This window comes from Sciurus vulgaris (assembly GCF_902686455.1).
Source record: "Sciurus vulgaris genome assembly, chromosome: X".
NCBI lineage: Eukaryota > Metazoa > Chordata > Mammalia > Rodentia > Sciuridae > Sciurus > Sciurus vulgaris.
In genome coordinates, this window is record NC_136471.1 from 84,020,118 (window position 1) to 84,046,762 (window position 26,645).

Genomic DNA, 26,645 nt, shown 5'->3' on the forward strand with positions numbered 1-26,645 from the left:
ATCTGACAAATTTTTCTGTGTATATATATATGAATAAACCACCATGAATCTCAACATGGTGTACATCCACAACACTGGAATCCTAATTAGAATAAGATATACTCCATGTTTGTATAATATGTCAAAATAGACTCCACTGTCATATATAACTAAAAAGAACAAATAAAAATTTAAGTAAATAGAGACCCCCAAAGATGCAAGTTGATTTCTCATGTTGCCATATCCACAAAAGCCCTGCATTTATGTGCCCACTTCTCCTTGCCTAGTGTCCAAGTCAGAGTCTGGTTTCAGCTTTGTATCTACCACTCACATTTAACATTTTTAATTGGCATTTTAAATATTGTCACTTATGGGACTTCTCCATTTCTAGAACGTTGCCCAACACTCTGACTTGAGACTTCTTCTGTAGCAGCCTCCAAAATACAAACCTACAGGATCCACAAAAGATGAACAGACCCATTCTATACCTCCCAGTCACCTCCCAGAAGCCACAGGGACGATCAAAATAATCAAATCCAATCTGTCAGTGTTCTAACAAGTATTTTAATGGACAGAATGTTTGGCCCAAAACACAAAGAAGCCCCTCAACATTTCTTTCAGTACCACTGTGTAAGAACTTGAAGGACTGGCTTTCTAAGTGCTTCTGGCTCCAGCAGTTCTTGGTACTCATGACAGCAACCAACCATCCACTCATTTCTCCAAAATAGTCCACTGCCAAGGAGAATCAAAATACAATTTGGATCCCCAATCCCTACCACCCTACCTCTAATTCCCCATCATGTCTATGTTTCTTAGTTTTTAGTTTAATTGTGGGTTTTCTTCATAGCTCACTTAGCCTCAGTTAAAAGTAAACTTGCCTACATCCCAGAAAGCAATAGAAACTTAATTGATGAGTTTCTTTTGGTATCTACTTTTTGAAGAGTATTACTTTTTAGGAATTTCCAGGCTTCCTAAAATTTGAAGGGTGATATAATATAGTTGCTGAAATTCACGGTGTAGGATTCCAGAGGCCTTACCTAGTGCTGAGTGCCAAAGTATAGAAAAGAAACTAAAAAAAAGTGAGTGCATATAATTTCCATGTAAATAAATAAATGAAGAAATATACATGTAATTTTGATTTCCTCCTCTGCTTCTCCACCACCCATGCCCATTTGACAGTAGATTTAACTGTTAGTCCATGGCCTCCTGGGGGTCTGGGAGTACAAACCAGATGTGCTTGCTGAGGATATCCCCAGGCTTCAATTATTACTGTTTGAGAGACAGAAGCTTGAAGCTATCATCCAGGATGGATCTCCTGTTGCGGCGTAGCTTTCTTTGTCGATGCTGGTACCAGACCACACCACCAAGAGCCAGAGCAACAAGCAGGAGGATGATGCCCATGACAATCAAAACAGAAGCCAGTATCTCGACATCCTTTATGGGGATCTGCATGCCCAGCATCCTCACATTGCCTTCTCCAATATCTTTTAGGATCACTGCTGAAATGGAGGAAGAGAAAATGGGTACCCAGGGATAGGGAATACTCCAAAGGATCACCTTTTGCAGTCATCTCCTGGAGAAACAAGTCCATTCAAATAGGTCAGCAGACCTGTCCCTATCCTTCAAAGTACTACCTGATAAAGACATATTCCAAGGTTGCAAAGAATCACAGATACAAGATGTCACAGCTGGAAGGGTCCTTGAGAATCACTGAACCCCAGTCCACCCACAGAATGAGCTAAGACTGAGACTGAGAAGTCCTTAATTAATGGTTCCTCAAATATCTAAAAGCCTATGATAGAGAAAAAAAATATTAGACTTGATATGAATGGTTCCAGAGTGTAAAATAAGGAGCAACAAGGAAAACTCCAAAAAGAAGACTAACTCAATAATCCAGATTACCAATGTTCATTTTGACCATTAGAACGTGAAAATAGCCTACCACTGTGCTATCCAATCTTTCATCAATGTGGGTAGTAGTAAGTCTAATGTCACCTAGATCTTTACAACAAAATACTTGATTGTATTAGTTCCTAGCATACAAAGTTGTGATGGTCCCCAGTTGACCCACAAAGTAAAGCTCAAAATCTTAAGCCAGACATTTTAACCCTTACAATCAGGCTCTCACCTACTTTTCTAGTCTTATTTGCTTCTTTTAGCCATGGCAACTCAATCTTCACTCCCCAAAACACGTGATCTTTCTGGTTTCTTTTCTTGCTCATGCTACTCCCTTTGCCTAAACACACTTTCCTCCTTCCCTCATTTTTCTAGACCCAGCTTAAATATTACTTAAATGTCTCTGCAAATTTTCAATTCAGCTAAATAAGTAACACTTTCCTGTCCTATATTCCCACAGTAACTGTACTCTGTACTCCCATGATATACTTCCTGTGTGACCTTGGACAAAGAAACCTAATACCCAACTCCCCACATGGATCTGTTTCTTCTTTTATAAAATGGGATAATGACCACATTTAACAGAGATTGTTGTCAGGTTTAAGTGAGTTAATACTTAAAACACATTTAGCTTGGCACCTGGTAGATAGCAAGTATACAATAAATGTTAGCTGTTATCATCACTTGCCCTGTTTGTGCTTAGCATCCAGCACTGCAATTATTGTTTATGTGCTTCATTCAATATTTAGACACTGGCAAGTAAAAACTGTGTGTTATTTGTTTTTGTATTCCTGGTACTTGACACCAGTTTGATGAATGTATAATTGGATGAATGAATGTTCTAACAGAACTGAGAGAAGATGAAATGTAAGCCATTCAAACAGATGCTGAAGAACATCCTTGTGTGAGTTTATAATTCTATCACTTACTCCTTTTGTGACCTGGGACAAATCACCTTCCATTTCTCAGCTTCTCATGCATTGAGTTTTATTAAATCAACATTTTTGAGGATTTTTCCCTATTGTGGAACAATTTTAGCAAGTGAGAATTTATGAGGAACGTATGTATATTCACAAAATATATATGTATGTATATACAAATATAAACTTAAAATATGTATGTAGTTGGGTGTGGTGGGTTGTAATCCCAATGACTTTGGGAAGCTGATGCAGGAAGATTTGCAAGCTCAAAGTCAGACTATCCATGGTACACATCTGTACTCCCACTGACTCAGGAGGCTGAGGCAGGAGGATCACAAGTTAGAGGTCAGTCTTGGAACTTAGAGAGATCTTATCTCAAAAAAAAATTTTTAAAGTCTTGGGGATGTGGCCCATTGATAGAATACCACTGGGTTCCCAGTACTGCAAAAAGCCATTCTAGGCAACTTAGTGAGAGCCTATCTAATTTTAAGAAAAAGGGCTGGGGATATAGCTTAATTGTAGATTGCCCCTGGGTTCAATTCTGAGTATCACAGGAAAAATAAATAAATAAAAACATGCATGTACACAAGCATGTGTATATGTAGATATAAATGTAGATATATAAAATATTTGAGCTGCTCAGTTTGAAGATGTGGTCTAAGCTCCACCCACTCAACCTTACCTTACCTCTCTCCAACCCCTCCAGGACATACCCTAGTTCCTTGGTTAATAGTTCATGAGATATTTAGGCAGATCGTTAGGAATTCTCCAAGCAAAGCTGAAAATCTCCTGAGTAAACTGATGTTCTGTAATGTCCCTTTTAACTCACATAACTTCTCTGAATATTTCCTAGTTCAGGGACAAATGGTATAGAGAATGAGAGTGTTATTTGGATCTACACTGTACAAGACAACAATCTCTATTTTCTCAAAGAACAGAAATGACTGGTTCCAAAAGTTCAACTGCTTGGTGTTTCACAGATGAAGGGTAAAGAGGTAAGAATAAAAATAGCTATTGAAGACCGTCTGGTGTTTGTTCTAGTCTTGCATTGTGCCTGTGGGAATCAATGTCTGGGCTAAAGTCTTTCATGCCTAACCCAGCAGGCCTTAGAAGTTTCTTCTCCTTCACACATTAGGTAGGAGGCTAAGACAGCAGCCTCCAACTGGGAATGAGGTTATTTACCCTGACTCCATAAGTTGGGAATGGGAGCCAGAGAGAATCAACATGTTGAGGGAGGACAAACCTTGGTTCCCAGGCTTCTGAGAAATCTTACAAAGATCTCATGACACTAGTATCACGATACCCAACTTTCAGTCATATGTGTTCCATCATTAGAGGTACCCGTCACACATACACTGTCTCCCTCTCCCCACTTCCCAGATGTATCTACCCAGTCTATGAATCCTTCTACCTACCTTTTCCAATCTCTTTGGTGATAGCAGTGATGGTGCTTAAGCGTTCTGAGGGAAAAAGACAAAAGGTTAGTCCTGTTATTCATTCTATCAATGTATGCCTTCCCTATGGGAGTTTGACATTGGTTGGGTGAATTTCTATGTGGTATATTTTAAGCAAAACAATGGCGAAATTAACTACTTCGTAGTCAATTTGATTTTGAGTAGTGACAAAATATGAGCAAGTACACAGACTTAGGAGACTAAGTCTAAAATCTAAACTCTAAAATCTAAAGTTTAAAATCTAAATGACTCCTCTGGCATTATTCACATTTCTTGGCAATTCCTATGTTCCCATTATTGTTTTCTTTTCCACCATTTCCCACCCTCCCTTCAGGAAGCACCTGTTCCTTGCCAAATGTACTTCAATACACATTTCAACCTTTTCTCAGAAATTTGTTTCTTTTTTTGCTCTAGTGAGACTGAGCTCTTCTCTGAGGTATGTACTTCATTTACATCCTCACAATACTGATTTGCAATCATTATTCCTCCCCTTTCAGTAAAAAATTTATCTCTTCTGAGGTTCATATTATTTGACTAGAAAAAAACACAAGAACTTTTGTAACTGTTACCAGAGATCTCTTTATTCATGGAAGTCTTTGGTACCTAATTCTCTTTCTCAATTCCCATCCAACACTCAACCCTCATATTTTCTAGACCCCCTTTTTCTTCTTCATACCCAGGGACTGAACTCAGGGGCACTTAACCACTGAGCCACATCCCCAGCTCTATTTTGTATTTTATTTAGAGACAGGGTCTCACTGAGTTGCTTAGCACTTCATTTTTGCTGGGGCTGGATTTGAACTCATTATCCTCCTGCCTCAGTCTCCTGAGGAGCTGGGATTACAGGCGTGCACCTGGCTGGACCTCTTAATTCTAATGACTTTCATATCTACTCCAATTTCATCAACCACTCACATGGTCACTTTGATCTTGTTCTCCAGAATTGTTCCACCTCAGAAATGCAAAATCTAACAATAATTCCCTATTTTTTCAGTGCTTTATACTCTTTACTCAAAAACCCTGTTATTCTCCCCTCATTAGACCGCTAGTTCCTGAACCCTTCCATTTTTTTCCCAGCCTACCAACATCATCCTCTCTTTGCTTCCATCCTAACCAGGTTAGACTCCATTGTCTATCATTATAAGTGCTAACTTACCAAGAGTGTTATAAAAATCTAGTGAAACCACAGTAAATATTTCTTTCGTATATTTTATCTGATATGATGAATGCTGCCAGAGAAAATTTCACAATTACAAAGAGTATTATTATTTATGTCCAGCTACCTCCTATGCTGCCTGGCCATAATTATTTTATTTGCAATCCTCCAGAGTGGTTATTCCAAACCTTTGTGCACTTTAGTCAAGTCTTTTACTTGATCATCTTCCTTCACTCTCAGCAGATGATTCTATGTACTCCATTATAGCAGAAACAGATATCCTAAAGTAGAAATTCCCTATGAGTCTGTCAAGACCCTCCCCCAGGGCTGGAGATGTGGCTCAGTGGTAGAGCACTTGCCTGGCATGTGTGAGGCACTGGAGTTTGATCCTCAGCACCACATATAAATAAAGAAAGAAAATAAAAGATTCGTTGACAACTAAAAAAATAAAAAATAAAAAAGACCCTCCCCCAAACCTATTCATTGATCATTATCTTTCCTGCCTTCTCTCTTCTTACAATAGAAAGATGATCATCCTCCAGCCTGGTACTAATCTTTCATTTTATCTCTGTCCCCTCATCCCCTGCTACCTTATCAGGAACTTTGTTTCAACAATTAGTCCTTTCCTCCCTATGTATCTTCAACTCTTCCTTCTGATTTTCCTGTTAACACATATGGGATTAGAGCAATATTTAATTAGATCATAGTGAGGTATATAGGCTGGCTGATTGTCACAAGGAGGTATGAACTATCTTCATAAAAGTACCCCAGTAAAATATACTGAGATGCTCTCTTACATTTTGGATGGGTCATATTTGGACGACACATTATTATATATGAAGACTTCCAGACACCACTCTGTAATCCCCATGTCTCAGCAGGCTGAGGTAGGAGGATCACAAGTTTCAGGCCAGCCTCAACAACTTAGAAAGGCCCTTAGCTACTAAGCAAGACCCTGTCTCAAAGAAAAAATTAAAAAGGACTGATGATATAGCTCAGTGATAAGGTACCTCTGGGGGTTCCATCCCAGTATTAAAATAAATAAATAAATATATATATAACATGTAAATATTTATATACAATAAATATATTATATACACAAACACACAACCTGCTGTCCTGGAACCATAGAACTCAGATGACAACTCAACTAACCATTGTACTGCTGTTCTATGGACTAAAAAAACACAACAGTTAGGTCCTAGAATACAGTACTAAAGTTAATAAGTGGAAGCCAAATTCTAGCATTATGGGTTGCCAGAAAACAAAATATTTTAATGATTCCATAAATCCCAATGTACTATAATTTGTCTCTCTCCCTGGGGTAAAGAGCAGAGTTAAATTCTCTACTCTGGTTCACTAAGTCTGTTTGATTTGCCAAAGGCATTTTCCCACTCTCTATTCCTTGTGATAAAGTGTCAGTGGCTGACAACCTTAGAATATTCACTTTGATATTACCATTTTTCAAGGAAGTATGACATTTAAAAAAAAACAGGAGGGAAAAAAAAAAGAACTTTGGTTCTTTTGTCCCCAGAAGGTTCTATAGGACTTCTTGGAATGGGGATAATGCTGGTGACTGGACTCAGGTCAAATGGTCAAGAAGTAAGACACTGCCAATTAGAGTGGCACATGCCTATATTCCCAGCAACTCTGGAGGCTGAGGCAGGATTATCACAAATTTAATCCCAGCCTCAGCAAATTAGCAAGACCCTAACTGAAAATAAAAAATAAAAAGGAGTAGGATATGGCTCAGTAGTAAAGCACCCAGAGTTCAACCCACAGTACCCACCACAAAAAAAAAAAAGAAGTGAGACCCTGAACGTTCAAATGATCTAACAACACAAAAGCCAACACAGCCTATCCCTTCCTTCTACATCTTTAATGAAGAACAAAGGTGATTGGAAAAGAAATTGCCCAGCTAGTCTCTCTCTATATAAAAAATATGAGAAAAAAATGCTTCATTTATTTTTTGTTTTGGGAGGATTTTGTTGTTGTTATTGTTGTTTTGCAGTGCTGGGGTTCAAACCCAGGCACACATGCCAGACAAGTTCTCTACCACTAAGCTGCACCCCCAGCCTGGGGAAAAAAGGTTTTTCCACCCTTAATAACAACTCTGTCTGGAATAAGCAGTAATTGAAGGTCATCTATTTATACCTTTTGAAAGACAGGATAGAAAGAACTGCCTTTCACAACCCTCACAAAACAAATAAATTAAAGAGTGACATTATAATTATTTTCCTTTTCATTAAAAACCGATTCACAGGACTGGGGGTGTGACTCAGTGGTAAAGTGCATGCTTAGCATGTGCAAAGCCTTGGGTTCGATCCCAGCACCACAAAAAAAGTAATCATTAGTAATAGCCCTTGAAACTGTCAGTGCTTCTAGTGCACTCTAATTAATAAGTTTATATACAAATTAATTTCAAAGGATGCAAACTTGCACTAAGCATAGAGCTCAACAAGAGTCAAGCTGGGCACATCCATGTGAGTTCTATAGGTATCAAAGTAATTATGAGGTTTCAGAGTGTCAATGGAGGATGAGTATATTGGTTTAGGAATAGCCTAGAGGGGGAGAATGTTCTGTCAAGATGTGGTTCTTCTAGGATCAAAAGGAGAGGTACAAGAGTTTTGTAGGGGTATGAACTGATTCCTAAAGGCTAAAGTGTTAGAAGATGATCCATCTTATGGAGTTAGGCTTTATCTTTTGGGGACAAGACAGTAAAGAGCTTTACCTTTTGGGGATAAGACAGTAAAGAGGGTCTCCATGCCAGCATGAACATGGTCAGTCACATGGCAATGCATCAGCCATGTCCCAGGGTTGCTGGCAACCATCTCCACAACCTCAAAGGTCCCTGGGAACAGATCCACCACATCTGCCCTGTAGCTCTGTCCATTCTGCAAGAGAGATGGGGGGGGTGAAGGAGAGAAAATGAAGGGTAAAACAAAAAACTCAGAGCTTACAGGAATTAAAAGTCTATGGTGTCCACATCAGGGACTTGGGACACCAAATTTCTCAGACCAGAAAGTTGCTTTAAAAGTCCACTTTATTCATTTTTCCTAGAACCCACCACACAAACTAAATCAAAAAAGGACCCCTTCCTACTCTTTTTTAAAGTGTCCCAAAGTAAAAGACATTCCATATTCCTTTAGAGGGCTCAAAACTAGCATTCTCATGTTTTTTAGTAGGCTGAATTCTGGAAAATTTGGCTTAAGCCTTGACACCTAGAAAGAGCCATATGTTTTCCACAGAAATGAATTCAACTAGGGCTGGAAGAGATAGCTCAGTTGGTAGAGTGCTTGCCTTGCAAGCACAGGCCCTGGGTTTAATCCCCAGTTCTGCCAAAAAAAAAAATGAATTCAACTTCATTTCTTCTCCTTATCACCTGTATCAGTACTTCTAGATTTCTAAGTCTGGATCAATACCTCGAACTCTCTGCTCTTCCTTGGCTAAATCTTCAAAATCTACACATTGTTCCATATAATTACTAAATTGAAATTCTCCTTATAATGGATTACTGACTTTCATAGACTCTGAGGTGCTACTCTGAAATTACTTGCTCTTAGAATCATTGCTTATTGAGTCTCAAGTCCTTGACTGACACTCAATGACATGGCTTCCTTCATTCTTTTTACCCCATAAGTGAGCCATTCTCTTCCATTCCAGAAGGAAAGTTAAGGTCTAGATGGAAGTAATGGATCCTCAGACTTACAGCTGAATGATAATTCCTAGCTCAATATTCTCCACATATTAGACCTCTGATCTTTTAACCTTATTATTAACCTTATTATAACCTTATTCCTATAACCTGATTATTACCTTATTCCTTGTTATTCCCTTCTTCCTCACTGGCTGTCAAGAAACTCCTTTAATCACCCCTGAGAGAGTCAGGCTTCTTTCCAGCTCACCTGATAAAGGAAGCTCTCTGCATGGAAGTGGACTGTGTGTAAGTCAATATCTTGGCCCATGGCCAGCATGTACCAGGCCACTCGTTCTCCTTGGTACATACTAAGACCCCTGAGGTTGGCATATAGTTTCCCATTGATGGCTGTAAAATAAGAAAATGGTTCTTACATTTCTCTTCTTGATTCCCCTTTGCCCCTGCCCTAGGTTTGGTCCCTATCATCTGTGATCATAACAATAGGCATGTTACTTGTCTCATCACGATTCCATGTACCTCCCCCTAATTTCTAATTTATTTTTCACATTGGTGTTATCAGAGTGATCTCTCTAAATAATTAATTTGTCCATGTTACCCTCTTGTGTAAAATATTTTAATAGTTCACCCTTTCCCCCCCCCCCAAAAAAAAGCAAGCCCATGGCTCCACAGTTCAACCAAAAAGGTTCTTCAAAATTCAACTCCAAAGTACTTTGCCAGACTTACTACCACTACCCAATGCATTTATTACAATTAGGGTCATCTCTTCTCTATCACCCATATGGTCCATGTATATTCTTTGTGACTTTATATTTCTGATCTTCCCTCCCATAAGCTCTGCCTCCATGTTTTCCCCCAAGAAAACTTCCATAATCTCCTAAATTCTTTGCATACTCCTCATTCCTTCCACCTCCTTCCATCTCCAGACTCCTCCACTACTATCTTTAGACTCATTGAAACTCACCAAAAGCTGCCTTAAAAGATAGGTTGACCTATCACTTAAGTTATAGACACTTACATCCCCAACTAGACAGGTTACTAGTCAGCAGGAAATAATTGCATATACTACAGTACTATAGCTTCCTTTCATTTTTTTTTTTTTTTCAGGACAACCAGCAGACACCTCAGCCTATAATAATTTTTTTAAATTTGTCATTTTCATGTAATTAGTAATACTATTAATACATGGGCCTTATCATCTCTTTCTTCCCTGGGCATGTCCTATGCTGCAAGCTCACCAAACTACTCATTGCTATATAATTCACACTGGCAGGACTTTACCCAGAACAATTTCCTCCCACTTCTTGTGTTCTCACAGAGGGAAGGTAATTTCTATTTTACTCCTCAAGAGGGAAAATTATGGAAGGAGTATTTATAGTCTGTTTCTTTGTATACCCTCACCAAACTGAATTTGGCAGAAGGGGCTAAGCATGCTCAAGTCAGCCCCTTCTACATCTTTTCTTTCTCTGATTAATCTGATAACAGACAGGGGTGCAAATTGATTCACTATCTCATTGTTGGTAAGATTCTGCCTCTGTCAAGAGGGATAGCTATTTTTGACCATCTATGTCAATGACAAGATAGAAAATCTGTAGATTGCAAGAGGAGTATCAGCAAGCACACCTAGGTGTAGAACTAAATTCAGTTTTCCAATTAGCCTTCTCAGTAATAAAGCTCACATCTGCTCTTTAGTATCTCTCTTTCTCAGTTCAGAGCTCCAGAAGGCAAGGGAAGAATATTATTTATTTGTGCCCTTAAACTCCAACATCATTTATCTTCATATCTCTAATGCCAGAACTCAGAAAATGCTGAAAAATACCTGCTAGGTGGATTGATCTCAAGAGTTGAGATGAACTGACATATAAACAAACAGAAGAAAGTGGGCATTAGCCAAACTCCTGCTATTAGCAGGACCTAACCATGCCCTGATTCACTTTTAGTCGTGGACCATTTATTTCTCTGATTTGACAGAAACTAAAAAGTTCACTTTGTGAAGTTTGTGAATCATCTGTTCTAATGTGAATCACTCATCTCTCCATCAAGGGGAAATAGCTAAAATCTGTGGGACAATGAGATAGTACTTTTGAGTTCCATTAGAGTCATTATCAAAGCTGCACCTCATTCTCAGATCAAAGAAATCTTGGGCTAGAAGGAGTGGTGAGAGATACTTCATACATTCCACTGCACTTAAGCTTTCCCTCTTATTTGAGACTTTCTCTTGCTTTTGAAAAGCTACCCCAATCTCTACATCAAGAGAAGGCTTTGATGCACAATTTTCCCCCAAAATCCATTCAAGAATCAAAAAGTTCTTCCTATATCTATTATAAACCCAGTACACTACTCCCTGAGGCTCTCCTCAATTAATTCTCTCCAATTATTCCATCTGTATGTTTGTTTGTGGTGCTGGGCATCAAACCCAGGGCCTGGCATGTGCTAAGCAAGCAATGAGTTACACCTGGAGTCCAGTTATTCCATCTGTAAATTGAAACTTTGTTTTAAAAACTGACTAGCTAGGCATGGTGGTGTACTCCTGTAATCCCAGTGATTTGGGAGGCTGAGGCAGGAAGATCACAAATCTGAGGCCAGTTTCAGCAACTTATCAAGACCCCGTCTCAAAATTTAAATAAATAAGTAAATAAAAGGGTGTGAGCATGTAACTCAGAGGTGGAGGCCTGCTGGGTTTAATTTCTCATACCAAAATTAAAAATTAAAAATAAACACACCAAAAGACAAGCTGTCCTTCATCTGTCTATATTGAGAAATCAGATCCCAAATTCACAAAGTTAAGGAAATTACATGATATCAGGAGATTAAATTCAGGATTCTGCAACCAAGAGCCCTAGGCAGTTAGTTCACAAGGTATGCAGAGGGTCACAAATGCCCATCTTGCCTAATATGTTAAAATTTGCTTGTGTCACCATGGCAACTTCACAGCATTTGCTTGCTGCTTTCTGGGCACCTGAACTAATCTGGACCACATATCTTCTTTGTGCATATAAATGTACAATAATAGGAAATATTTCTTCTAATTCATCCCCATTCCGCCTTCCATCCTTCCCATTTCTTCTGGAATTATGCCCTCTTAGGAAGTGATGGGCCTATTAGATACCCTCATGCAACTAATGGGAACTTCTTTGGAAAAGAAATAGGCTCTTTTCTACAAACCATGCATTTTATTGCTCTCCAAGAAAGTCTCGTCCTGTAGGTTAATATGGCCTCGCTCTTGGGGCCCATAGGTTGCCACATTCTCCTCCAAATACCAAGACTGATTCTCATCAAAGATCAAAAATAACAAGGCAAATTCACGGTCCATGTCATTTCGTCCTCCATGGGGTTCCAGGGTACCCTTACGGCAGATGGCCAAAGGCCCCACCAAGCCGCTATACATGTCCTAATAAGGGAAGAAGAGGGAAAGGGAAGAGATTATTCCTGTGTGGTCATACTCTGCAGGGAGGTGGGTTACATATGAGCCCACTGTACTGAAAACTTCATCTTATATTCATAAGCACCCTATGTTATTTTCTACCCTATGCTTTCTTTAGGCAAGAATATTTATTGATCTTCAAATCCTCCACGCAACTTTCACAACCCAAGGTCATTATGCTGTTTCCTCTGCCTGCAATGCCTTCCCCTCCAACATATTCCCTTATCTGATGACATGATTTTATCACACTTCCAAGGCCCAGAGTACATGTACACCCATTGTAATGCCTTCTTCACTTCCCTCTTGCTCAACTAGGCCATGTTCTTCGAAGGTGAGGTATTATATCTTACATATGTATCATCCAAAGCACCAAGTAAAACGTCCAACATGTAGTAGATAATAAATGATTGCTGATAGCTTGCTATGAGTGAGTGGATAGACAGATAAACCCATTTCCCAGAAGAAATAGAGACAAAATGACTTTTCTAAAGTCACTCCAAAGCAAGTTAGAGCCAAATTTTGGATTAGAATCCTTATCTCCTGACAATTCCAGATTTTGTGAATGAGAGCATATTGCCTTACAGGATCCAAAAGAAGAGGCAAGGAAGCAACTCCTCAGGACAGACACCTGGAGCTGTCTTTTCCCTTCACATGATTTTTACAGTAAACCCAACATTTAAGGAATTTCCCCCAAATCCTAGGCTCTAGAATATTAGGGCTGGGCTTCTTATGACACCTATTTAATAGCTTCTTTTGTTGTTGTTCTTGAAGTAACTGGGGGTTGAATTCATGTCTTGCTGTCACTGAGGTGCATCCCCAGTCCAATGACTTCTTTTTCAAAGGCAGTTCCCCATTTCTAAGACCCACCTCCAGGCAGCCAATCTTGTCTTTACCTTTATGGGTTCTACTGCAGAATAGTAGATCCAGGAAACACAAGCAGAATCGTTGGGTCCAGGACCAGATCTCTCTGGGATGTTCCACTGGTAAGTGAGCACCTCACCTAGGAAGGATAAATAAGGGACCAGATCAGAAATTTCTCTCAATTTTCAGGTCTCCCAGAAAGGCTGTGATGGATGAGTCACAGGACCTTTAAAATATGTCTCCATCATTTCCATATCAGTATCCATTTTGTTTTCATGACTTTATTTTTCTCCCTCCCAGGAAACCCTCAATTCTTCTCTTCTACTCTTCACTTCCTTAAAGGCCCAAGTCTAATCCTCTGGTAAAACAGCCCTACTTTATCTCTGTTCGCAGTGTCCTTGCTTTTTTGTTTGCTTTGGTCTATTTTTCCTGCTGCTACCTCCTAAATGCAACTCTTTCCATAAAACTCCAACTCAATTCCTCTTCTCCTTTTTTCCCCATACTCTCTATGAATGCTTTCACATATCCTGGCATAAACTATGATCTATGTCTTCATAAAATTTAAATACTACCACTAGCCAGACCTCCCTTATTACTGAACTCCAACCTCAAATTCTCTTTTAGATACTGGTAATCATTTGAAGATTGTACTGATATCATGTCAAAAACTGAACATGAATCATGCAGTGTTGCACACCTGTAATCTCAAATATTCAGGAGTCTGAGGCAGGAGAACCACAAGTTCAAGGTCAGCCTGGGCAATTAAGAGAGACCCTGTTTCAAAATTGAAAAAATAAAATAAAGATAAAAAGGACCGAGGATGTAGCACAATGCAAATTCCTTATTTAAATCCCTAGTACAAAAAAAAAAAAAACACCTGAACTTATTGGGCTGGTAGTGTAGCTCAGTAATAAAGCATTTGCTTAGTATAATCCCCAGCACCAAAAAAGTTATGAACTCATATGAACTTATACCTTTTTTCACAAATTGCACTTCCAATATCTAGAAATATTATAACTCTCTTAAAAACTTTAGTCTTCCTTGACTCTTTAACCTTCATTCATTCAACATCCAACCAAATAGCAAGTCTTATTTAGTCTACCTCTACAATACAGTATAGCCAGCTCTCTTTTTTCCACTTCTTATGACTCCTGCTCTAGTTTAGACTGCTGTTTTCTCAATTCAACTATCAGAAAACCTAACAAGTCTCTCTGCTTATAGTCTTGCTTTCACCAACCCAACTTCAATTTGCTCCTGTTAATTTTTAACAGCTTTATTGAGTTTGCATGCCATATAATTCACCAATTGCTAACTACTCTAATTTGATCATTATAGATGGTATACACATGTTGAATTATCATACTGTAACCCATAAATGTGTGTAATTAAAATACTGAGCTGGGCACGATACTGCACACCTGTAATCCCAGCTCCTCAAGAAGCTGAGGCAGGAGGATTATATGTTTAAGGCCAGAGTCGGCAATTCAGTGAGACCTTGTCTCAAAATATAAAATAAAAATGAATGCCCTTGTAACTCATTGGTAGGGTACTTTCCTAGCATGCAGGGTTCTATCCTCAGCCCCACATAAAAAAAATACTGCTATCACCATTTGTGTACAATTTTTTTGTGTGAACCTGTGTTTTCATTTCTCTTGGATGTAAACCTTGTGGCAAAATTACTGACTCAAATAGTAACAATATGCTTAACCATTTGAGGAATTGCCAAACTGCTATCCAAAGCAGCTGCATCATTTTACATTCCAACAAACAGCACTATTATGGTGCCAATTTCTCAACATCCTCATAAAAAATAATTATTGTTTTTTTTCATAATTTTATTTTAGCCATCCTAATAAATGAGAAGTGTTATCTTATTGTAATTTTGATTTTCTTTTTTCTGACAGCTAATGATATTGAGCACTGTTTCTTGTGCTTACTGGCCATTTTTATTATCTTTTTTTGGGAAAATGTCTATTCAAATCCTTTCTGCACTCTTAATTGGGTTATTTGGTTTTAGACAATAAAATAATAAGTAACTCAAGATTTAACAGAATGAAAACAAACCACTCAATTAAAAACAAGTAAAAATTTTGAACGGACACTTCATTAAAGATGATATAAGGCCTAGGAACATAGCTCAGTGATAGAGTGCTTACCTAGTACACACAAGGCTCTGGATTTCTGCAACCAGTACCACAAATATACATATATATATAATTTTTTTAATATAAGAATGACAAATAAGTTGGGCATTGTAGTACATGCCTGTAATCCCAGCAGCTTTGGAGTCTGAGGCAGGAGGACTGTGAGTTCAAAGTCAGCCTCAGCAATTTAGCAAGACCCTGACTCTAAATAATAGTATAAAAAAGGCCTAGGAATGTGGCTCAGTGGTTAAGTGTCCCTGGGTTCAATCCCTGGTACCAAAAAAAAAAAAAAAAAAAGATAAATAAGCATGTGAAATATATCCATCATCATTAGCCATTAAGAAAATGCAATTCAAAATCACCATTCTGGCACATGGAAGGAAAGGGTAACTAACATAAAACACTCAAAAATGCTACTGGACACATGCAGTGATTGGTAGATAGGATTTTGGCTTCAGTAAAGAATTATGCTAATGAATATTTACTTACTTAGTTAATTTGTTACTGGGGATTTAACCCAGGGGTGCTTAACCAGTGAGCCACATCCCCAGCCCTTTTTATTTATTAATTTATTTTGAAATAGGGTCTCACTAAGTTGCTTAGGGCCTTGTGAAATTGCTGAGGCTGGCCTTGAAACTGTGAACCTCCTGTCTCAGCCTCCTGAGTCTCTGGGATTACAGGTGTGTGCCACATGCCCGGCTGAATAATGGACTTTAAAAAAAAATCAACTGACCAAATTTAAACACATCATCTCAGTCTTCATAAAATCCCTGAGATAAATATTATTTTTTTAATCTTTTTTTTTTTTTTTTTTTTTTTGGTACTGAATCCAGGGACACTTACCCACTGAGTCAGATCCCCAGTCTTTTTTATGTTTTATTTTGAGACAGGGTCTTGCTTGTTAAGTTGCTTCAGACCTAGCTAAATTGCTAAGACTGGCTTTGAACTTGCAATCCTCCTGCCTCAGTCCCCCAAAATGCTGGGATTACAGGTATGCATGTAACACTGTTCAATTGTTTTGATGAAATAACTGGAGCTCATAGCTATTAAATCAATTTCCATAGGTCAGACATCAAAGCTGAAATTTGAAATTATGCAGTATGGTTCTTGAATGACTGCTCTTAACCACCACTCTATGAAGGATCTTGCCTCATACTCCCATTTCCCATCCCCAACCTATCTATATTCATATCCATCAAGTTCTCCAGGCTCCATGAGAAAAATACCCTTCTCCAACTCAAGGCTACTACTTCCATAAGAGTTCTTAATCTCACTTACATTTCTTTCCACACTCAGATTTCCTCTCCCACCTGGATCTTCAAACTCTTCTCTGCTTATCCCTCTTCCCACTTAAATCAAAGTCAAGTCTGACTTTTTTCTGTTACCCCAAGCTGCTGCTCTTCCCCACCCTATCTTCCTTCACAAATAAGCCTTTCTTTAAAATTTTGTCAACATTTATTATCCCCATTTCCTCACTCCCTATTCACTCCTTAATCCTCTACAGTATGGCTTCTTTTTCTACCACTCCATCAGAATTGCTCTTGTCATCATAACTGTTGTGGGTTGAATTGAGTCCCCTCCAAATATTTTTATGTTGAAGTCTTAACCCCTAGTAGTACAGAATTTGACCTCATTTAGAAATTGTCTTTAAAGGAGTAACTGATTTTAAATGAGGTCATTAGGGTAAGCCCTAATCCAATATAACTGATATCTTTACAAAACGAGGAACTTTGCATACAGAGACAAACAGAAGGAAATGATGTGAAGGGACATAAGAGAAATCTTCTACAAGTCAGAGAGGCCTGTAAAAGAGCCTTCCTTCACAGCCCACAAAGGGAACAAAGCCACTAATACCTTGATTTTGATTTTCTAGCTTCCAAAACCCTCAGACAGTAAATTTCTTTTGTTTATATCAGCCAGTTTGTGATTTTTCCTTATAGAAGCAGTAGCAAACACAATCTCTTCCATACTATAAGTCAATAAATAAACTTCCATACTATAAGTCAATAAATAATTTACAGGCCCATGTGTTTGTCCTGACCTCATGCCTCAAAGCTTAAGCCAAACGAATATGCTTACAAACACCCTCAAAAACACAAATGTTTGGAACCCTGATGGTATCCCCAGAAGCATCTCAGAAACCTCATTACTTAATTCCTGATACCCTCTTATCCTAAAGCAGGACGATTTCTCTGCTTTACTTCTGTCTATGAAATTTGTCTCCCTTTGCAGTTAGGCACCTGCCCTTGGTATACAGTTTTGAAAGATGAATGAATGAAACTGGCAATGTCTGACATCTCTCACCTTGACTGAAGTTCCCAAAACGAACTTGATCTTTTTTTTTTTTCTTTTTTGCCCTGGGTTATTTTTTTAATGTGCAAATGTTAAGAAACTAACCATATGAAGTTTGTGTTCTACCTACAGTAATGTCAAGCATCCATCTCAAGAAAGTATGTGAGGCTGGGGATATCGCTCAGTTGGTAGAGTGCTTGCCTCCCATGCATAAGGCCCTCGGTTCAATCCCCAGCACCACAAAAAAAAAAAAAGAAAATATGTGTAAAACTTGTGAGCCAATAAGATATTGTGGGTCTGACTATATTAGAGTAATTGCTACAGCTATCATTTGCTTGTAGATCAAATCACTGTTTTGTTAGTACTTTGAAGGATTAGAGAAAGTTAATTACAACACAGTTCCTGCTTGCACTTACCACACTGGACTGCATTCCAGTCTACAATGGGCCCTCCTATTTTTATTATCTCCAAATAACTTCCAAAGCCAACCTGTCAAGCTGGCCCCTAGAGGAACACTGCCTGTCAAGCTGGCCCCTAGAGGAACACTGACTGGCTGCCCAAGAGTAAGGGATGAGGGTGAGTATAAGGATGGCATTCATATATTATCTTTATCCTTTGCAGTAGCTGACATCTTAGACCACTCCTTTCTTAAAAATCTATTTGACCATCTATATATCACTCATCAATTGGACATGCCCCTGTGGTCCCATTCATTAATTTATCTTTCTCTATCTTTTTGTCAAAAATAATAGTAACCAACAACTATTGTTAAGTAATACATGTAAATAAAAATGTGAATAAGTGCAGAGAAAAAGACCTACAAGGAAATGAAACTAATAATATGGGTTATTTCTAGGAGAGAGCTAATGTTGACAATACAGCCATGGGGAATTCTGCTTATCTGTGCTATCTGAATGTTTTATAATGAGAATGCATTCATGTATTAATTCTATGATTACAAATAAATTTTTAAAAATATATACAAAAAGCATATTCAATGCTGAATATTTCACAATCTATGAAATGTATAAAAAAGAACATTAAAATCACTTAATTCCATTATTCAGAAATCAGTACTCTCTTAGATTTAACTGCATTTTACTATATATAAATAAATATATGTAGGGATTATATATATATATATATATGGATAAATGAATATATTATTTTATAAAATTAGAATCATGTTTTAATACAGAGCCTTTTATTTAACTTTACATTTAGCACTTTCAAATATTATTAAACTATATCAAAAATGTGATTTTAAAGGCTATATGAAACTGCCATCATAGATATGCCATAATTAATTATTTTCATCTAGTTGGGCATTCGGTGTGAATCTACTTTTTTCTATTATGGATAATGCTGCAGGATACAGTTTTGCACATAAAAATTTAAAAACATCTATGGCTATTTCCTTAGAATAAATTTCTAAATGTAGAATTAATGAGTCAAAGGGGGTAAAAATGTATAGCAATCTTGATACACTTTACCAAATTTCCCTTCTGAAAGGTTACACCAATTTAAATCCTCACAGTAATGCACATTACACTGTATCTCCAGTAACACTGAGTAGTGTACTTTTAAAAAATCTTTGCCATTTTAAAAATTAAAACATAAAAAGCAAAGACACAAAAAATAAACAAGATTGGTTTGGCTTGGAATTCATTATACGAAACCTCAAATGGGTCCTCTACACTGTTTGGCAGTCTTATTCTGTTTCTCAAAAAAAAAAGCTTGTTTTAATTATGGTCACCCTTGAGCATGCTAGGCAAGTGCTTTGCTGCTGAGCTACACCCCAAGCCCTAAAAGATTGTTTTAATTATGGTCACTCTACTGTGTAATAGAACACCAGAATTTATTCCTCCTATCTAATTGTAACTTTGCATAATAATGTAATGAATAGTTCAAAATAGCTAGAAGAGTAGATTTTGAATGCTCTCATCACAAATCATGAATATCTGAAGTGACGAATATACTGATTACCCTGATTCGACCATCACATAATATCTATATGTATCAAAGTAGCACACTGTACCCTATGAATATGAACACTTATTGTGTCAACAAATAATAAATAAATAAAAGCTTGCTTTCCCACACTCTGAATCAATAATTTTATATATTTTTCTTTTGCTTTATACCTCCTACCCCAACATAGCCACAGCCACAGTACTGATGGCCTTACTTCAGATATGAATCAGAAAACTGAAACCACCAGAAAAGAACTTTCATCATTCTACTATAAAATGTGCAAACCTTGGGCTGGGATTGTGGCTCAGTGGTAGAGCGCTTGCCTAACATGCATGAGGCCCTGAGTTCAATGCTCAGCACCACATAAGAAATAAATAAATAAAATGGTATTGTGTCCACCCACAAACTAAAAATATAAATAAATAAAATTTTGAAAAGAAGTGCAAACCTCTCTCACTGTACCAGAGCATGTTTGTATGCTAATGGCAATTATCCAGCCAAGAGAGAGAAACTGACTGTTAGAGGAGGTAGAGACAGGCACACACACTTATACAATAGCAAAAAGATTAAAGTAATTAAAAAATGGAGAGGGTATGGCATCCAGAGCATGAATGAGAGGAATTAATATTTGATGAGAGCAGAGATGTCTTATCCTTTGTAACTAGAGAAAATAAATAGAAGATTGGTGCCAATCAGAGAGGCTTGCAGTGCTATAAAATATAATAGCCATGTGTGGTTAGTGCAATTAAGGACCTGATTCTTTAATTTAGTTTAATTTTAATTAATTTAGATTTGAGTAGTCCCATGTGACTAATGGCTACGGTATTGAATAATTCAGCACTAGGATATCCAACTTAAAAATCTTCCTACATTCCTCTCCAACTACAAAATCCCCTTTTATTCCTAGCCTTCAGAGATAAACCTTCCAAAAAGGCTGTTAATAACTCCCAATTTTCATGTCCACACCTCCTTTTCACTCTTTCATCCATTTAATCTGATTTCTGGTCCCACATGTCCACCAAAATAAATGCTTCATAATAGCTGGTTAAATAAACACAAAGAGCCAGGTGTGGTGGTGCACACCTGTAATCCCAGTGGATCAGGAGGCTGAGGTAGGAGGATCATGAGTTCATAAACCAGCCTCAGCAACTTAGCGAGGCCTCATCACAAAATAAAATATAAAAGGGCTGAGGATGTGGCTCAGAAGTTAAGCACCCTGGGTTAAATTCCAGGTACCAAAAAAAAAAAAAAAAGAAAGAAAGAAATACACACACACACACACACACACACAAATAAGTAAAAGAAAATGTGGACAATAACAAATGGAAAAAACTTTTTTGATCCCAAGAATTGAACCCAGAAATGCTTAACCATTGAGTTACATCCCCCCAGACCTTTTTGAATTTTTATTTTAAGATAGGGCCTTGCTACGTTGCTGAGGCTGGCCTCAAACTTGCAATCCTCCTGCATCAGCCTCCTGAGTCACTGGGATTACAGGTGTGTCCCACCACACTTGGCTAAAAATTATTTTTACAACTTTTTAAATGTTGTGTATGTGAGAAATTAAAATATCAATAAAGATATGTAGAAATAAAAATGAATTTCTGCAGCTGAAAATTACAAATGAGTCAGGGGCCATGGCACAGTCCTGTGATCCCAGCAGCTCTGGAGGTTGAGGCAGGAGGATCACAAGTTCAAAGCCAGACTCAGCAATTTAGTGAGACTCTGTCTCAAAACTTAAAAAAATAAATAAAAAGGACTGGGATGCAACAGTGATTAAGTGCCCCTGGGTTCAATCCCTGGTACAAAAAAAAAAAAAAAACAGAAAGGAAGAAAGAAAAGAGAATAAAAAGGAAGAAAAGAAAGAAAGAGAGAGAGAAGGAAAAAATACAAATGAAATTAAAATTTCACTGGAGGGTTTCAATGGCAGATTTGAATAGGAAAAAAAAAAAAAAAAAAAAAAAAAAAAAAAAAAAAACAGAACAAGTGAACTTGATAATAAAATGGAAAGAAGAGCTGAGGTGAGTGGGCGGCAGCGGCTTGGGGCCTCGGTCCTCATGCGGTTTTCCTTCCGGACGCCGCCGCTTCCTCTAGAGCAGGCTGGGCACCCTCAGGCCTAGCGATCTTCGGCCTCGGGGGCGCTGTCTCACTTTCCTCACGCACTCGCAAACCGCGTCCTCCCCGCCGCCCGGAGCCTCTGGGTGGGCAGCCGGGCGGAGGCGCTCTCGGCGCGCGGGGCTGATGAGCCCCAATGCGGGCTGCGAAGTCGGGGCTCCGGTCCCCCGCCACTGGTTCTCCGCCGTGCGGCCTTGGCGAGCCATTTGCCCTCGTTGGCGCTCTGTAAAATGGGATGATCATGGCCGTCCCTCCTCCTGGGAACCGTTGTGAAACGCGCGGAGTTAAGGGGGCCGCGAGGGGTAGAGCGCAAGCCCGATCCTCAGGTTCATCAGCGAGGTTTTACAAACGACCTCCAGGACTGGGCCAGGTGGTGCGCCCCCAAAACCCCAGCAGCTCGGGAGCAAGGTGGAGGCCAGAAACTGAGGAAATTCTTTTGTCCTGTACACCAAAGTCAGAAGAAGGAAGAAAATATTCTGCCTACAGGTGTGGTGGTGCACACCTGTATTCCCAGTGGCTTGGGAAGCTGAGACAGGAGGATTCCAAAGCCAGCTTCAGCAACTTAGAAAGGCCGTTCTTGATCTTTTACAATGGGTGAACCTAAACAAGTGAGTGCACTTCCACCACCTCCTATGCAGTACATCAAGGAATATACAGATGAAAATATTCAGGAAGGCTTAGCTCCCAAGCCACCTCCTCCAATTAAAGACAGTTATATGATGTTTGGCAACCAGTTCCACTGTGATGACCTTATCATCCGTCCTTTGGAAAGTCAAGGCATTGAATGGCTTCATCCTATGCAATTTGATCACAAGAAGGAACTGAGAAAACTCAATATGTCTATCCTTATTAATTTCTTGGACCTTTTAGATATCTTGATAAGGAGCCCTGGGAGTATAAAACGAGAAGAGAAGCTAGAAGATCTTAAGCTGCTATTTGTACATATGTATCATCTTATAAATGAATACTGACCCCACCAAGCAAGAGAGACCTTGAGAGTCATGATGAAGGTACAGAAACGTCAACGACTTGAAACAGCTGAGAGGTTTCAGAAGCACCTGGAACGAGTAATTGAGATGATTCAAAATTGTTTGGCTTCCTTGCCTGATGATTTGCCTCATTCTGAAGCAGGGATGAGAGTAAAAACTGAGCCAATGGATGCTGAGGATAGCAATAATTGTACTGGACAGAATGAACAACAAAGAGAAAATTCAGGTCATAGAAGGGACCAGATTATAGAGAAAGATGCTGCTTTGTGTGTTCTAATTGATGAAATGAATGAAAGACCATGAAAGACATTTTTCTCTTCTTTTTTCATATTGATAAATAACATCATATAGTCCTCACTTTTGGGCAGTCTTAACAGAGGTATAACTAAAAATATAAAGGAATTTGTTTTTCTTGACGCCAGTTTTTCAGTGGTAAGATGCCTTAGGCAGTAATTTCACTGTGTAACAAGCTTAGGCAAATGAATACACCTACATAAGAGAAATCACCTTAAAACGTAGTGTTTGCTGTTGTGTAGGATATTCCGATTTTTGGAGTAGCAATAAAATTTTGAAGATATCCTTAGTAAAATAAATAAATAAATAGATAAATAAAATGGAAAGAAAGCATTCTGTATGAGGAGTAGGAAAGAAAAAATAAAAAGAAGGGAATAGAGCACAAGAGGTCTGTGGGACAATATCAACCATATTAATATATGATTATAGGAGTCAAAGAAAAAAAATAAAAGGGGAAGAAAAAATATCTGAAAATATAATAGGTAAAATTTTCCCAAATTTGATAAAACACGTATGTCTCTACATCTAAGGACCTCAACTAAGTCCAAGTAGGATAAACTCAAAGACATCTAAATCAAAGTTTGGGTAATTATACCCAAACTGCAGAAAAATAAAAAGAATATTGAAAGCTACAGGAGATCCGTTACATGAAGGAGATCCTCAATAAAATTAATAGTTGTTTTGTGTGTTTTAATGTACTAGGGATCTAATTCAGTATCATGCACATGTTAGACAAGCGATCTACTACTGAGCTACACTCCAGCCCAAGATTAACCATTGATTTTTGATCCAAGACCATGAAGATCAGAAAGAAGGAAAATTAATAGGTGACATATTTAAAAGCTGAGGAAGTTCTTTAACATTAGATCTGTCCCTAAAATGCTAGAGGGAGATCTTCGGGTTGAAAGAACACTAGAGAGTAATTTGAAGTCATATAAAGAAAGACTTCTATTAAAGGTAAGTACACCTGGGCATGATGGTGCATGCCTGTAATCCCAGCGATGTGAGAGGTTAAGGCATAAGGATCACAAGTTGAAGGATACCCTCAGCAATTTAACAAGGCCCTAAGCAACTTAGTGAGACCCTCTCTCTAAATAAAAAATAAAAAGGGTTGGGGATATGGATCAGCAGTTAAGCACCCCTGGGTTCAAACCCCTGTACCAAAATAATAATAATAATAAAGTTAAGTACATAGGAAAACTTTTTAAAGTATTAACTGTACTTTTGGTTTCTAGCTTTACTTCATATTTCCTATAGTACGTAAACATCAAATGCATAAAAATAATGATAGCTCCACCTTTTATACATACAGGGCATAAAAGTCTAATCCTTAAAAACAACTTAAAAGGTAGGAAGAGCTGTACATGAGCAGGGTTTGAGTATGCTGTTATGTTGGTATTAATCTGATGTAAACTGTCATAAAGTTAGGATATTAAATGTAATCACAATGGTAGTCACAAAGACAACATCTAAAAATAAAGACAAAAAGAAAAAATCAACTAAACACAAAAGGAAGTAGTATTAGAGGAAATAAGGGACAAATGGTATAAGATATTCAGAAAACAAATAGCAAAATGGCAGAAGTAAATATTTCTCTACCAGTAATTGACATCAAATATAAGTGGATTAAATTCTCCAAACAAAAACAAAAATTGACAGAATTAATTTAAGGAAAAAATTGATGCAACCAAATGCTATCTCACGGAGACTCACTTTAAATACAAAGACACAATTTGTTTGAAAAATGAAAGAATGAAAAAAGATGTGTCTTGCAAAGTGTAACTAAAACAGAGCTAGGGTAGCTACAGTAATATAAGAAAAAATATATTTTAAGTCAAAAACTGTTATAAGAAATACAGAATGACAGCATATACAGATAAAAGGGTCAACTAATTCTGGAGATATAACAATTACAAGCATTTATGAACCAACAAACAGAACATCAAAATATATGAAGCAACAAATGGATGGTATTTAAGAGAGAAATAGCATACAATAATAATTGAAAACTTCCATAAATAACTCACTATAATAAATACAATATCTAAAGAGTAGAGGTATAAGGAAATGGAGAACTTGAACAGCATTATAAAACAATTAGACTTAATAGATATATCTAGAACCCTAAATCAACAACAGCAGAATGTACATGAAACAACGCCCAGGATGGATCATATAATAGGCCACAAAATAGGTCTATACAGAAAACTATATGATGTATTTTTTTCTCAACAAAGTAGAGTGTAGTTGTATAGTTACAAATCTGGAAAATTCACAAATATTTGGAATTTAAACAACAAATTCTATGAGTAAAGGAAAAAAATTACAGAATTTCGAATACATAGAAATAAAGGAAAACACACAACACACCAAAACTGATGGAATGCAGTCTATATATTGCTCAGAGACAAATATATATCTGTAAATTCCTTCAAGATAGAAAAAAGCAAGCTAGAGAGGAAAAGTAATAAAAAAGGGGGGTCTCATGAAAACAAAAGGGAGATAAGTTGAGTAGAAGCTACGGACCAAGGGAGGAGGATAGGAGGGAATGGGGAAGAATGAAATTGACCAAATTATGCTTTGTGCAATTGCACATGCATTCCAAGTTTATATATGATTAGAATGCACCAATTAAAAAATAAATAACTCAGGAAGTTGAGATAGGAGGATAGGAAGTTCAAAACCAGCATCAGCAACTTAGTGAGGCCCTAAGCAACTTAGTGAGAGCCTCTCAAAATAAAAAAAGAAAAACAGAAGGAAGAACAATAAAATAAAGAAAGGAAAGGAAATTAGGGGGAGGAAGGAAGAGAAGTAAAGAGAAAGTACAGGGGACTGAAATGGAGAAAACGCTCTTTTGTTTATTTGTGTTGTTGTTGTTGTTGTTTTGTCTTGGCTTGGTTTTTGGTATCAGGGATTGTACCCAGGGGCGCTTAACCAGTGACACATATCCGCAGCCTCGTTCATTTTTATTTTGAGACAAGGTCTCACTAAATTGCTTTGGGCCTCACTAAATTGCTGAGGCTGTCTTTGAACCTTTAAACCTCCTACCTCACTCCATTGTGAAGTAGTAATAAGGTAGAAAATCTGACTGTGTTGTTTAGAGGTGAGGTTTTTGGGAACTGGTTAGGATTAAAGATATTAGGGTACAGTCATTCTGGTGGTTTTATGAGGAGACAGACACACATACATATATGTGCTCCTTCTCTTGCCATGAGATGTTCTGTGCTGCCCCAAGCCTGCCATCAAGGTCATAACTGGATGATGCCCACAAGTCTTGAACCTCTGGAACTGTGATCAAAATAAACCTCTTTTCTTTATAAAGTCACTTGCCTCTAGTACTTTTAATTAAGTGATTTATTTTTTAGATAGCATCTTGCTATGATCCTCAAGCATCAGCTTCCTAAGTAGCTGGGATTACACACATGTGCCACCATGCTGGCTCAGGTATTTCCTTATGGTAAAAAAATAAAAGCAAACTAATTCACACACAAA

At 37.9% G+C, this 26,645-nt stretch overlaps 1 protein-coding gene and 1 pseudogene across 6 annotated transcripts in view; one reads left to right on the forward strand and one right to left on the reverse strand.

Moving 5' to 3' along the window:
• Window positions 1–526: 526 nt before the first annotated feature.
• Window positions 527–26,645, reverse strand: part of HEPH (hephaestin) — an 84,970-nt gene continuing 58,851 nt past the window's right edge. For 4 of the 5 annotated variants that reach the window (XM_079125050.1, XM_079125048.1, XM_079125049.1 and 1 more), the window contains exons 17-22: window positions 13,378–13,484; window positions 12,226–12,451; window positions 9,311–9,450; window positions 8,137–8,299; window positions 4,211–4,255; window positions 527–1,478 (exon numbers count right to left, since the gene is read on the reverse strand). In XM_079125050.1, the coding sequence (XP_078981176.1) occupies window positions 1,246–1,478; window positions 4,211–4,255; window positions 8,137–8,299; window positions 9,311–9,450; window positions 12,226–12,451; window positions 13,378–13,484 (914 nt within the window). In that variant the 3' untranslated portion in view covers window positions 527–1,245. The remainder of the gene's footprint in view (window positions 1,479–4,210; window positions 4,256–8,136; window positions 8,300–9,310; window positions 9,451–12,225; window positions 12,452–13,377; window positions 13,485–26,645) is intronic. The other variant, XM_079125052.1, reaches the window with a different exon arrangement.
• On the forward strand, window positions 22,461–23,439 carry LOC306652000 (mediator of RNA polymerase II transcription subunit 7-like; annotated as a pseudogene). The gene has a single exon. The product of its transcript is annotated as a mediator of RNA polymerase II transcription subunit 7-like (transcript).